The 16,369-nt window shown below is 43.4% G+C and overlaps 1 protein-coding gene across 1 annotated transcript; it reads left to right on the top strand.

Annotated features, from left to right (window-relative positions):
• The first annotated feature begins 107 nt into the window (after window positions 1-107).
• LOC142662516 (nicotinamide N-methyltransferase-like) lies at window positions 108-13,720 on the top strand. Its single transcript, XM_075840724.1, has 3 exons — window positions 108-328; window positions 6,116-6,323; window positions 13,297-13,720. Exons 1-3 carry the CDS (start codon window positions 175-177, stop codon window positions 13,718-13,720), a joined length of 786 nt encoding a protein of 261 aa, XP_075696839.1. The 5' UTR covers window positions 108-174.
• Window positions 13,721-16,369: the final 2,649 nt, after the last annotated feature.

Genomic DNA, 16,369 nt, shown 5'->3' on the forward strand with positions numbered 1-16,369 from the left:
TCTCTATGTGAATTTCTTATAACACAAGTTCCCATGACCGGCTCATTAATATAATAAGTCATCATGTGATAAGTTATTCTTAGTAACACACTTTGTAAATTGAATCCTGGTAATTATATAAAGACCTTGTGCCCCGGTCTAGAGGTAGTCACCCCGTCTGTGATACAGGAGTAGATGATGGATTCCAGTCCCCATAAGTTCTATCACGTACATGGCTTTGATTCCAGACAATGTCTGGAGCATTACTTTTCAGATAAACCTGACATGGCCTTTGGAGATGACTCCTTGAAATTTCTTATTGATAATCTAAGACAAGTTTTCGCAGTGGGTATGTATCCTGATTTTGTTACTCCAAAGATACATTGATGTGTATATTATTCTATGTTTAACTGGTTAAAAATAATTGTAACAATATACATGAATATAATTGGGGAAAATAGTTTCTTTTGAGGGTGTGGGAGATCAGAGGAGGCGACCACACGGCCCCAGTCATCTGGAAATTAACAGGGAGAAGAGTAAAGTCCTGGTCATTGATTATGATGAAAAAAAATATGTTCAGGGTTTAGTATCGTCATTGTTTTCAACTCTGTAATCTCCATTCCCTTTTGGAGAATGAAAAAAGACAACTAGAAAATGACAATTGTGGGTGCAATTTCTTAACCCTTTAAAGGCTATGTAAACCTTTGAAGACTTTTTTTTTATTATTAATAAAATAGTATATGAGAGTGTTTTGAGCAACTTTGTAATGTATCTTTGTTAAAAAATGTTGTTACTTTTTGAGATACAGCTGCTTTGTGTCCTGTATACAGAGCAGCTGTATCTTGCGCTGAAGCCGGTATCCGTCATGTCAGCGGCGCTGACGAGTTCAGTGTCATCGGGTCCTGCTTGTATCTGACACGCAGGATCCACCTGTTATCGATCACATCTAAGTTATGAACTTATGGTAGACGTGATTGGTAACAGTTTGATCCTCTGTGTCATATACATGCAGGACACGCTGTCATTGAACCCATCAGTTTCGCTGACCTGATGGATACAGGTTTCAGCGCAGGATACAGCTGCTCTATATACAGAGTACAAAGCAGCTGTATCCCAAAAAGTAAAAATAAATTGTAATAAAAATACATTAGAAAAGTTGCTCAAAACACTCTCATACACAGTTTTTTTTTTTTTTTTAAATGTCAAAGGTTTTCATAGCCTTTAACCTATTTTCTGCTTTCACATTCGCCTATTAGATTACTGTAGTTAGGAGATGGGAAATTGTAAGGCCTCATGCACACGACCCGTAATAACGGGCTCATAAACTTCTATTGGCCACGGGTACCTTCCCGTTTTCTTACGGGAAGGTGCCCGTGCCGTTGAAAAAGATAGAACATGTCCTATTTCAGGCTGTAATAACGGCACGGGCAGCCCATAGAAGTCTATGGAGCTCCCGTAATGACGGGTGGCTACATGTGTGCACCCGTCATTACGGCAGCGTTGCTAGGCGACGTCAGTAAATAGTCACTGTCCAGGGTGCTGAAAGAGTTAACTGATCGGCAGTAAGTCTTTCAGCACCCTGGACAGTGAATTCCGATCACAATACAGAGCAACCTGTAAAAAAAAAAAAAAAAGACGTTCATATTTACCGAGAACTTCCTGCTTCTTCCTCCTGTCCGGTCTCCCGGCCGTCGCCTTGGTGACGCGTCCCTCTCGACATCTGGCCCGAAATCCCTGGATGACGTTTCAGCCCATGTGACCACTGCAGTCAGTCACAGGCCAATTACAGGCCAATCACATGCTGCAGCAGTCACATGGACTGCTGCGTCATCCAGGGATGTCGGGCTGGATGTCAAGAGAGGGACGCGTCACCAAGGCAACGGCCGGGTAAGTATGAATTTCTTTTACTTTTACCTCGGAAAGGGCTGCCCCTTCTATCTATCCTGCACTGATAGAGAGAAGGGGCTGCCGATTAGTGCAGTGCAATTTTGCATCGAAAACTTGCCCGTAAATACGGGTGGAATACTGGTGACACCGGAACCGTATTTACGGGCACGGGTCCGTAAATACTGGTGCAAAACGGGTCGAATACGTGTGACACCGGACCCGTATTTACGCCAGTATTTACGTGAGCAAAAAAATACGTTCGTGTGCATGAGGCCTTAAACTGGTGACAGAGCCTCTTAAATATTGTTTTCCGGATGATCCATTCATAATGTATTTGTGTTTTTAAACAAGGTGTATTTAATAAAGATTTACAGTTTACAGTATGTTTTGGGAAATGAGAGTTTCAGCTGTATTTTTCAGAATTTATACAGTACTGGAGAGGTGCTTGAGAAGTGTGTTGACTTGCTGTTAATGTAATTATCCCACCCAACAAGTTACAGTACAATACACATGCAGCACAAAACAAGTGTAGACTTACTGCACAATACAGTAGTCTAGAGAATAAAAGAAGGAACGGACGCAGTAGCTAATAGACTTCCCAGAACCACGGGGGCTGCACATTAGCTTGAGAATTAACAGCACTTACAGCACAGCAAATTTGAAGCCTGCACTACAGTATTTCTAACAACATGCGCTCCAAAAACTTCTATAAACCTGGAAAAGTGCACTCAACCCTGGAGGCTTGTGTGCCAATTTGAAGACAACTAAAAAGAAGTTGTGCACTGTGAACACTACGAAAAAGAAGGTCTTGGGCGGAAAGGAGAACCTGCCCAATCCTCCATGCAATTGTAAACCAAAGGCTAAAAACTTAAGTATTCATTACACAGAACTGGATTTCATCAATTTTCTCATGTCAACCCTGGGCAATGCTGTGGCTACAATTGCAGAACCTGTTACCCATTTTGATGTAGCGCATAGCAATGCTGATGGACACTTGGAACCGATCACCTTCAACGATCCAGAAATGGATACCGGAAATCTGCTGAGGGAATGTCTGAATTCACTGAGAAGTGGTGCAAGTGTGCAGGAAGAGTTGCCTTTCAATAAACATAACATGTGTTCAACTCCAAACACTTCTCATCACGCACCCAATTTCCAAACTTCTGCTCTTGTGCTCCCATCTGATAGTTTTGGCACGTGCAAATGTGGGGCTGAAGCGAGAATTGAAAAATTGGAAATGGAGCTAAAGGAATTAAACTACATCTTGTCTAGTAGCATTGGCAATATTGTTGAAGAATCATTAAAGAAAGTGATTGTCTACGTGAATCAAGTGGTGGAAGACGGTCTCAAGGAAGCACTTTCGAAGATGAATCAAGCAGTGGAAGATGATGTGAAAAGAGCGCTTACATTGGTGAACCAAGTGGTGCCTGATGATATTACCAGTGTTCCTTCAACATCTCCATTGTGGGAGACACATGATCAAATACACAGTGTAACTGCTGACCAATTGCCTGATTACAGCAATCAACCAAGCACCAGCACCACCTGCTCTGACAGAATGACCACCCACAGTGGCACCACAAGAGCAGCAGTTGGAACAGTTCCCTTACAGTTTTGGCACCCATTTCAAACTTTACCCTACCTGTCCTGGACGCAACAAAAGTAAATTTTCGTCAAGATGAACCCCACCGGTTTGCCCAGATACTGTTCCAAGAACTAGTACCATTTGATGTGTACAAGTCTTGGACTCATACAGTAAACTATGATGGTTCAAGGGGTAAACAGGCATTACCATAAAACGTAAGACATTTTCAAAATTATGGAAACGCAGAAACGTTTCTTGATCAGGACAGACATTGCCAAAAAAATAAAGGAGCCAGCAGATGGTAACAACCAGGAGCAGTCATCCACAAAACTGCAATTGTGCAACAGTATTGTATAAAACTGTACAGTACATATGTATGATAATGTACAGTAGTTATTTATCATTTATTTTTAAGAATACATTTTCATGCTCATAAAATCTTATTTTTGTTCCTTACTGTATACTGTATATGTCAGTCATGTTTGGTTTGTTCATAGTATCTATTTTTATCACTTATCAGATTCTGCATAGGGTACTGTACCGCTGCATAAAAAGATGCTTGTTTAATAAACAAAATGTATTTCATTTCCTGTACATGGACTGTTTATTCCAAATTACAGTAGGGAAAAGGGTACAGTATTGGCGTTTGGTGTTCTGTACTGTAGATGACCAGGCTGGTCCACTATTGGTTACATCGGTGCGAGGGAAAACTGTTCAGTATTATCTGTGAGCCAAAAAAACGATCAGCATCGGCCCAAGTTTATTATGTGATGACCAATATTCATATACATAGATATTTATACAGTAGTTAGCCAAGCACAGCCCGTACGCTTCCCTGGCAGCTGTGTCGGCGATTGCAGTTCCGGTCCAATTCAAGTGAATTTGACCAGAGCTAGAATCCCCTACACAACAGCTATAGTATGGAAAGCGTACTGTATGGGCTGTGCCTTGTAAACTACTGTATTAGAGTACAGGCACTTTCATTCCTCAGTATAGTGGGTTAGAAGGGGGATAGGGAAACGGTCAGTGTATGAATAGTATGGCCGCCGGCGCTTACTGTATAGTGGGTTAGAAGGGGGATAGGGAAACAGTCAGTGTAGAAATAGTATGGCCGCCGGCGCTTCTCAGTATAGTGGGTTAAAAGGGGGATAGGGAAACAGTCAGAACCCAAAAATGGCAGACTAAAATTAGAGGGAAGCAGGCATGCACCAGGCCGTTTTTTTAGGTGGCTCCAGCATTGCCTATTGGCATGAGCCACAGTGCTTGGAGTGGAACAGTACATACTGTACTGCACAGATAAACAGAGTAGCAGTTAAACTCAAAATTAATAGCACAGTATTTCAAATGTTGCCAATTTGTATGGGCAATGCTGGCTTTTAAAAAAAAAAAAAAGATCATCAGTCATACAAATTGTGACAGAGTAATCCTCTTTACTGTTTCTGTGCAGTAACAAGTTGTTACTTGGCTTTGACTGCCATTTAGTGGGCAAAACATAAATAGCAAGTACACATACGTTAGTGTACTGCGAAGTGAGATGCTAACGTTTCATAGACGCGCTAATTTTTATCCTAGCTCGCCAAAAGTCAATATAACGAAGGCTACATCTGTATCTTATAGATCCTTAAAAAGTAGAGTTTATTTTTAAAAAAAATATTTTCAATTCAATAATGTCTACTCCTAGGATTTCTGAGTCTACATAATGAGTTTTCTTGAAGATCCAAACCTATAGATTCCCTTGGGACACCTTATATGATTTATGTGTTACCAGGTGGGTCTTGCACCTTTTTTTGTACTGACTATACTACACAGGAGCACCCCATGTTTGCTTGTTATTTTTCTAGATGAACAGCTACACCACAGGTTATTGAGCTCGCATAGGGTGACCTATATACCACCCCATCAGTTGAGCACCTCACCTTAAAGGGATCCTGTCATCAACATATTACCTGTCAAACTCGCCTGACTCCTCAATGGCCGCAGCTGTCCAGAGTTCGTTCCTGTTCTCTTCTTTCCTGAAGTCCTCCTCTGTCGGTTAATGTAGTCGTTTAAGTTCTTCCCGCCTTTTATGGTAATTAGTTTTCCCTCTGGGACGCAGCTTCTTAACCCTGCCCACTGCCGACACCTGTCCGGCCCTGACTGGCTAAGGAGCTGTCAATCAAAAAGAAGGAGGTGGAGTCCACTCTGAGACGCTGGAGGAATGAAAATCTAACTCTTTTCAGATGAAGATTTGACTCCTTTCTGCTCATTTGCATACGGCGTGGGACCACTGAAAAACGGAATACTAAAGGTACAGAACTTACTTAGAACATATTTATAGCTTAGATGACAATGATTTTTCACCCACTTTCACCAGGTATTGCTGGCTTTATAGCTAAAATGCTGGTGACAGGTACCCTTTAAGAGTGTTTCGAAGACTTTTGGATGGTTCTCCTTACTGTACCATGAGCCTCCCTTCTCCTTTTCATATGAGACGTATAAGACTAATACCACCAAATCTATCCCTAGAGAACATTTGAGGATTAATTTATCATTTTTTATGGTTTTGGGGTATTGGAAACCCAATGTTTACATAGAAGTAATAGAGACATATGTCGTTGTTTATCCACAAACTGTATGAAGAATTAACAGATTAGATGTTTCAGTATTCTGAAATTTTTTCTGCAGGTCACATTAAAGGAGACATCTTGATTGACCTCAGTGTTAGTTCCTTCATTCATCATCTATATTCAGCCTGTGAGTTTTTCAAAAACATGATAGTGCTGAAGGTCAATAACAGATGCATCATGGAGCTGAAGAGATGGGTGGACGACCGTACGGGAGCATTTTATTGGGGCCACACATCAACACTTCTTCAAGAGAAAGAAGAAAACAGGTGACGTATTTGTCCAAATATCAAGAGAAAACCACTGTCATTCTCATTTTTGCTCCTGATACAAAAAATATAATGGGAGAGGGGGCAATGATCCCGGAAAATGTTTTCTCTGTGAATACTCAGATGTAAAAATTCTACTTCTCTCAGTTCAATATACTTATCCATAGGGGGTGGTATTATACAAAATAATCCTGTATAGGCACAGTATAAGCCTGACACTTGGTCAGGGCCGGCGTTAGGTTGGATGTGTAGGACTTTCTATTGCTGCCCTCCACAAATACAGGCAAATATACACACACATACATACACACACCCACACACACACACACACACGGCATGTATACATATACATGCACAGTAGGCATGTATGCATATAAACACACACAGGAGGCATGTATACACACATGGGAGGCATGTATACACATGCACACAGGAGGCATGTATACATATACACGCACAGTAGGCATGTATGCATATAAACACACACACAGGAGGCATGTATACATATACACACACGGGAAGCATGTATACACACACGGGAGGCATGTATACACACACACACACACACACACAGGAGGCATGTATACATATACACACACGGGAGGCATGTATACACACACGGAGGCATGTATACACAAACACACAGGAGGCATGTATACATACACACACACACAGGAGGCATGTATGCATATAAACACACACACAGGATGCATGTATGCATATAAACATACACATACCGCATGTATACATATACACACACATACATACACACACACACACACACGGCATGTATACATATACATGCACAGTAGGCATGTATGCATATAAACACACACAGGAGGCATGTATACACACATGGGAGGCATGTATACACATGCACACAGGAGGCATGTATACATATACACGCACAGTAGGCATGTATGCATATAAACACACACACAGGAGGCATGTATACATATACACACACGGGAAGCATGTATACACACACAGGAGGCATGTATACACACACACACACAGGAGGCATGTATACATATACACACACGGGAGGCATGTATACACACACGGGAGGCATGTATACACACACACACAGGAGGCATGTATACATACACACACACACACAGGAGGCATGTATGCATATAAACACACACACAGGATGCATGTATGCATATAAACATACACATACCGCATGTATACATATACACACACACACACACACACACACACACAGGAGGCATGTATACATACACACAAACACACACACAGGAGGCATGTATACATACACACGCACAGGAGGCATGTATACATACACACACACATTGTAAACACAAATACACGAGGCATGTATGCATATAAACACACACACACGGCATGTATACATATGCACACACACACACACACGGGAGGCATGTAAACATACACAGACACACACACACACACACAGGAGGCATGTATACATATACACGCACAGTAGGCATGTATGCATATAAACACACACAAAGGAGGCATGTATACATATAAACACACGGGAGGCATGTATACATACACAAACAGGAGGCATGTATGCATAAAAACACACACACAGGAGGCATGTATGCATATAAATACCCACACAGAAGGCATGTATACATGCACACACACACACACACACACACACACACACACACACGAGGCATGTATGCATATAGACACACACACAGGAGGCATGTATGCATATAAACATACACACACGGCATGTATACATATATATACATATATATACACACAGGAGGCATGTATACATACACACACACAGAGGAGGCATGTATACATGCACACACATGGAATGTATGCATATAAACACACATACACGAGGCATGTATGCATATAAACATACATGCCTCCTCTGTGTGCATGTATACATAGGCACACACACACGGGAGTCATGTATATATACACACACACACAGGAAGCATGTATACATACACAAACACACACGGAATGTATGCATATAAACACACACACACACACAAGGCATGTATGCATATAAACACACCAGAGGCATATATACATATACACTCACACGGGAGGCATGTATACATATATATATATAAACACACACAGGAGGCATGTATACATACACACACATACGGGAGGCATGTATACATATAGACCCACACCCACACACACGAGGCATGTATGCATATGCATACACACGAGGCATGTATACATACACACACAAACAAATACACACGGAATGTATGCATATAAAGACACACACACACACACGAGGCATGTATACATATACACACACACACACGAGGCATGTATACATATACACACACGAGGCATGCATGCATACATACACACACACAAACACACACGGAATGTATGCATATAATGACACACACACACACAGGAGGCATGTGCATACACACACACACACGGAATGTATGCATATAAACACACACACACACACACACACGGCATGTATACATACACACACACACAGGAAGCATGTATACATACACACACACACAAACACACACGGAATGTATGCATATAAACACACACACAGGAGGCGTGTATACATACACACACACACACACGAGACATGTATACATATACACACATATGGGAGGCATGTATACATATACACACACACACGAGGCATGTATACATATACACACACACACAAGCGTCATGTATACATATACACACACACGAGGCATCTATACATTGGCGGATCATCATACGGGTGGATCAGGTGGCCGCCCGGGGCCCGAGGCACGTAGCGGGCCCATGGCTGCCCGAACTGCACATAATCTTAAAAACTATGCAGCGCTGGTAACTGTCGCTGCAGAGATGGGGAGAAGGTGCAGGGAGAACAATTCGGGCGGGCTTAGCCGGGATAGTGAAAGTTACACTTCTCTACATAAATGTACTCCGAATAGTAGGCTAAAGGACCTTTGATGACGTCATGCCCATGTGACCCCACCCACCATTCAGGTCCTTCTACCACAGTGAAGGAGCAGAATATCTGCAGGGGAGAAGGCCCGCCCGACAGTCAGGTTTTTACACAGAGCTCCAGGCTGGTGAGTGCTTTTCCAAACCCCCATCCCTTCATCCCTCCCTCCATCTCCTCATCAATTCATCCCACAATTGCCCCCTTCCTTCATCACTCACTCCCTCCCTCCATCACTCACTCCCTCCCTCTCTTCATCACTCCCTCCCTCTCTTCATCACTCCCTCCCTTCATCCCTCCATCACTCACTCCCTCCCTCCCATCATCCCTCCATCACTCACTCCCTCCCTTCATCACTGCTGTGTGTGGCGCTATCTACAGGGGGATGTGTGTGTGACACCATCTACAGGGGGATGTGTGTGTGACGCCATCTACAGGGGGATGTGTGTGTGATGCTATCTATAGGGGTATGTGTGTGTGATGCTATCTACAGGGGGATGTGTGTGTGACGCTATCTACAGGGGAATGTGTGTGACGCTATCTACAGGGGGATGTGTGTGTGTGACGCTATCTACAGGGGGATGTGTGTGTGATGCTATCTACAAGGGGATGTGTGTGTGACGCTATCTACAGAGGGATGTGTGTGTGACACCATCTACAGGGGGATGTGTGTGACGCTATCTACAGGGGGATGTGTGTGTGACACCATCTATAGGGGGATGTGTGTGTGACGCTATCTACAGGGGGATGCATGTATGACGCTATCTACAGGGGGATGTGTGTGTGTGACGCTATCTACAGAGGGATGTGTGTGTGACACCATCTACAGGGGGATGTGTGTGCGACGCCATCTACAGGGGAATGTGTGTGCGATGCCATCTAAAGGGGTATGTGTGTGCGACGCTATCTACAGGGGGATTTGTGTGTGATGCTATCTACAGGGGGATGTGTGTGCGACGCAATCTACAGGAGGATGTGTCTGACGCTATATACAGGGGGATGTGTGCAACGCCATCTACAGGGGAATGTGTGTGCGACACCATCTAAAGGGAAAGGGGGATGTGTGTGCGACGCTATCTACAGGGGGATGTGTGTGACGCTATCTATTGGGGGCTGTGTGTGACGCTATCTACAGGGGGCTGCGTGTGTCGCTATCTACAGGGGATGTGTGTGACGCTATCTACAGGGGGATGCATGTGTGACGCTATCTACAGGGGGATGCATGTGTGACGCTATCTACAGGGGGATGCATGTCTGACGCTATCTACAGGGGGATGTGTGTGTGACGCTATCTACAGGGGGATGTGTGTGCGACGCTATCTACAGGGGGATGTGTGTGTGACGCTATCTACAGGGGGATGTGTGTGACGCTATCTACAGGGGGATGTGTGTGACGCTATCTACAGGGGGATGTGTGTGACGCTATCTACAGGGGGATGTGTGTGACGCTATCTATAGGGGGATGTGTGTGATGCTATCTACAGGGGGATGTGTGTGATGCTATCTACAGGGGGGGCTGTGTGTGTGACGCTATCTACAGGGGGCTGTGTGTGTGATGCTATCTACAGGGGGATGTGTGTGATACTATCTATGGGGGGCTGTGTGTGACGCTATCTACAGGGGGCTGTGTGTGACACTATCTACAGGGGGGCTGTGTGTGATGCTATCTACAGGGGGGCTGTGTGTGTGACGCTATCTACAGGGGGCTGTGTGTGTGACGCTATCTACAGGGGGCTGTGTATGTGACGCTATCTACAGGGGGATGTGTGTGACGCTATCTACAGGGGGATGTGTGTGTGATGCTATCTACAGGGGGTTGTGTGTGTGACGCTATCTACAGGGGGCTGTGTATGTGACGCTATCTACAGGGGGATGTGTGTGAGGCTATCTACAGGGGGATGCGTGTGTGACGCTATCTACATTGGGATGCGTGTGTGACACTATCTACAGGGGGCTGTGTGTGACGCTATCTACAGGGAGATGTGTGTGTGACGCTATCTACAGGGGGATTTGTGTGTGACGCTATCCACAGGGGGATGTGTGTGTGACGCTATCTACAGGGGGATGTGTGTCTGTGTGTGTGTGTGTGTGTGTGTGTGTGTGTGTGTGTGTGGCGCTATCTACAGGGGGGTGGCTGTGTGAGGCTATCTACAGGGGGATGTGTGTGTGGTGCTACCTACAAGGGGATGTGTGTGTGACGCTATCTACAGGGGGATGTGTGTGTGATGCTATCTACAGGGGGATGTGTGTGTGTGTGTGTGTGTGTGATGCTATCTACAGGGGGATGTGTGTGTGGCGCCATCTATAGGGGGATGCGTGTGTGACGCTATCTGCAGGTGGATGCGTTTGTGACGCAATCTACAAGGGGATGTGTGTGTGACGCTATCTACAGGGGGATGTGTGTGTGACGCTATCTACAGGGGGATGTGTGTGTGAGGCTATCTACAGGGGGATGTGTGTGTGAGGCTATCTACAGGGGGATGTGTGTGTAATGCTATCTACAGGGGGATGTGAGTGTGACGTTATCTACAGGGGCTGCGTGTGTGACGCTATCTACAGGGGGATGTGTGTGACACTATCTACAGGGGGATGTGTGTGGCGCTATCTACAGGGGATGTGTGTGGCACTATCTACAGGTGGATGTGTGCGACGCTATCTACAGGGGGATGTGTTTGATGCTATCTACAGTGGCTATTGTGCATATGGTGCTTTACTATACAGTGTTTGACACAATTATATTCAGGGGCGCAGTGTATGGTGCTGTTATATTTAGAGGCACAGTGTGTGGTGCCATGATAATTTTATTTTCGTTTATAGGTGTAGAAATGTTGGAAAAGTGAGAAACAGAAGACATCTAAGTGGCAAATTCTGCAGAAATGGGTCATGGCCGGGAGAAGTCGTCATGAAGTCTGTACCGGATGGAGAAGAAAAAGGAAAAAAGTTACCAGAATCTGAGAAGTCGTCACCTATGAGTCACTAGATTTATAGAGAATCTGTCACCTCTCCTGACATGTTTATTATAGGAAATCCTTGTATTTCACAAAAAGTCTTTGTGAAGTCCAGGACTGATAGACAAATGCTTGTTACCATTCCCCTTGTCAGGAGGATGTGTCCCTGTACAGTGTGATACTGTCAGCGATGGTTGGAGACTGTTAGTATGTAGGGACACAGCCCTTTGACAAGGGGAATCGTAACACCCATTTGTTAATGCTTGCACAAAAAGGTAGTGTTACGGCGTGGCGGGGGAGAAAGGGGGCCCAAGTTTGGGCAACAGCCCAGTGCCTATAGTTTAGTTAATCCGCCACTGCATGTATACATACACACGCACACACACACACACGAGGCATGTATACATATACACACACATGAGGCATGTATACATATACACACACACACACACACACGAGGCATATACACACACACATGAGGCATGTGTACACACACACACAAGAGGCATGTGTACATATACACACACACACAAGGCATGTATACATATATTCACACATACATGAGGCATGTATTCATGTACACACACACGAGGCATGTATACATATACACACACACACACGAGGTATGTATAAATATACACACACACACACGGCATGTATACATATACACAGACACACGAGGCATGTATGCATATATGTACACACACACACACAAGGCATGTATACATATATATATACACGCACACAGTACAGATAATGTAGATGTTACCTGCAGTCCTATGTGACACCACAAATAACACACAGTGATAGACACACACACACACAGAAAAATATACACAGAGAAATATATACACATATAGACACACACATACTGGAACATATACACACAGACATATGTACACAGAAGGGAACTTACCATCTCTCCTTGCTGCACTATCTCCTTGCTGACACTTGGTGCAACACTCTTGGATGATTCAAACGTTACCTCTAGTATTGCAAGTCAATAGTCCAGTGCTAAGTCCTGAGCCACCATGTTGATGTTGACTGTGGGACAATCACTTTCCTTGTCTTTTTTATTTTCCAGTGATCAGTTTGAGGACAAAGAAGGAAAAGTGAGATCAGCCATTCAACATGTTGTGAAATGCGACCTGGATAAAAAGAATATGACAGACCCGCTGGTCTTACCACCAGCCGATTGTGTCATCAGTGCTTGGCTTCTAGAAGACGCCAGCAAAGATCAAGATGATTACATCAGATATCTGAGGAAGTTCTCTGGGTTGCTGAATCCTGGAGGACACCTCCTATTAATTGGGTGTTTAGATGCAACATATTTTACAGTCGGGAAAGACAAATTTCATATTTTCAAATATAATGAGGATTTTGTCAGGAACGCTCTAGTTGGAGAAGGTTTTATCATTGATTACTGTAAGGTCAAGGTGAGAACGGCTGTCAGTGACCTTACTGACTATAAGGCCTTCATATTCATTGCAGCACACAAGGAGAAGTAGGTTGAAACTTATAAACTCTGCATGTCATTCGTTTATATATTAAGCTTAAAAAAACATATAGTATTAAAAAATAAGCTTCTTAGTGCAGTATAAAAGAGTATAGACCGACCCTGGGCATCTGGGACATCAAAGGAGTCTAAAGACTTAGGATCAGTTGCTTTCTCATTGTTGTTCTGTTCCTGCTTAATATGAATAGTGTAATAAAGTAAAGCATATAGTATTAAATTGTCTACTTTTCTTGGATGGGGGGCACAAATCTGCTTCATAGGCTTTACAAACCTTGATTTAAGGGGGTTTTACATTGGTCAATTATCGGGCGGACAAGCTTTCATAGAACTCTCGTTGCCGATAATTGCCCTGTGTAAACAGGGCAGCGATCAGCAGATGAACGAGCAATCACTTGATCATCTGCTGATCGTATCATTTAAAAAAAGTTAAATTCTATTATTGTCAGCAACGCTACTCCCTGTGTAAACAGGGAGATGCACTGCCGGCATAATAATAATGTATGTGGACGAGCGATAGGAGTAACGACCGCTCGTCCTCATCCATGGCTCTGTGTGACAGGAGAAAACAAGCGCCGATCAACAATGTCTCGTTGATTGGCTCTCGCTGTATTGGCCAATTATCAGCCAGTATAAAAGGGCCTTTAGGAGTAGAAATTCATGAGTTGTTTGCCATTTATGAAAAACAATAAGGTAAAAAATCCGTCTCCCCTTCTTTTGTGGCTCAGACCTCGTCTTCTTCCATCAACAAACACAAAGATAGTTGAGAGAAATTTTGGCAATCAAATCACATAATTCACAAGGTCCTATATGTATGTAGACGTTCCATCAAATCATGTCTATTTTCTTCAAAGATCATATTCGGTACATAAGGCTAACTGACTAACCAGTGATATCACATGCATGTATGGATCACTAGCGGGTTCTTCATCTTTCTCATTCCTACAAATAAATCGAATGTTAGTGTTATATTCCCCACCCAATGAATCACTTGCGGAAAAAAATACATTAATAGGAGGCATCCATCATTCTCTACTATTTCACTATGTGGAATAAAATATTAACTTTAAATCGTAAAGAAACCTATCTTCAAAGCCAAAATGTGTCCACAATGCAAAAATTCTAAAAATGAGTTCATTAAACACCACGTGGATATTCTTTAAGTATAACCTGATTTTAAAGGATCTCCATCTCAATTTAATCTTACTAAAATTTCTAGCATACTTAAAGCGCACCTGTCGTTTCATTTGACTTTTCGGGATAAGCTGCCATGTGTGTGTACACGAGGAGTAGCATTATTTCTGCCCATTATATGACTTTGATTTTGCAATTTTTAGTAGTTTTTCCCTTTGCATGCTAGTTTGTTGAAATGGCAGTTCCCATTTAACCATATGTCCTATAACAATACAAATAAATAGTTCAGCCTTTAAAAGATCCCAACTAGAGCTGAGCAAACCTATTCGGCACAAATTGAATTTGATCCGAATTTCCCAGAAATCCAAAACTTTTGGAGTTTGCGACGCACGAATAGTCAAAATTTTTGCTGGTTCTAGGAAAAAAGAGGGGAGAAGCTTTAAAAAAAACCTCACCAGCTCCAATGCATCCCTGCTGGCAGGTAAGATGACGTAGCTGCCTCATGTGAGAGCTGCAGTCGATCACAGGCTGCAGCGGTCACATGAGACAAAACTTTGTCATGACGTAGGTGTACCATGTGACCACTGCAGCCAACTACAGGCTGCAGCGATTACATAAAACAACTACGTCATCTTACCTGCTAGCCAGGACACGTCGCTACGGTAGTCCAGGAGAGGTGGTGAGTGTGTTTTTTGGACGGGGGGGTGATAGAATCGGCCCAGAAACAAAATTCAGGAAATTTGCACATCACTAATGTTAGGAAACATCCGTCTCTTTAAGGTTGTCATGACTACTAGCCTAGCTACTAGCCTAGCTTCTGGGTGGCTCTGGTTTAAGTTGCAGAGCCAATCTCATTTCTCTGTCTTTTTCCTATCAGATTCTAGGGTGGGGTATTTAAGTCTTGTCAGTTCTTTTATTGTTGCTTGTGAAATTCTTTGTGTATGAAAGTATCTGATCAAGCTCCTGGTTACACCCTGCATCACCTGACTATTTTCATTCTTGGGACTCGACCTCGGCTTTGACTTTAGATGAACCCTTTTGCTCACTGATTTGGACACTCTGCTCTAGGTTGGTTTTGACCTCTGCAACTCCTGGTATTCTTCTGCTTTCTGATTTGGACTTACAGTCTATTCTGGTTGTGAATTCTGATTGCTGTTTACCCTCTGTCTGTCTGGTTTCCATTCTGGTATTGCCTGCATTGCACCTCCTGTCCAACACTGTATTTTGTTAACCCCTTCCCGCCGCAGCCATTTTTCGGATTTTCATTTTTGTTTTTTCCTTCAATATTGGCATATAAGGGCTTGTTTTTTGCGTGACGAGTTGTAGATTTTCACAGCACCATTTTTTGTACCATATAATGTAGTAGGAAACGAGAAGAAAAATATATGTGTAAAGGATCTGCCAGACACAACTTCTGTGTCGACGCCCATAGTTAATCAGTCTGCACCTGCTTCTATGTCTGTGAGACTGACTCCATCTTCCACCACCCAGGATGGCAGGCTTAGGAGTG

This window comes from Rhinoderma darwinii, chromosome 10, assembly GCF_050947455.1.
Source record: "Rhinoderma darwinii isolate aRhiDar2 chromosome 10, aRhiDar2.hap1, whole genome shotgun sequence".
In the NCBI taxonomy this organism is placed as follows: Eukaryota; Metazoa; Chordata; class Amphibia; order Anura; family Rhinodermatidae; genus Rhinoderma; species Rhinoderma darwinii.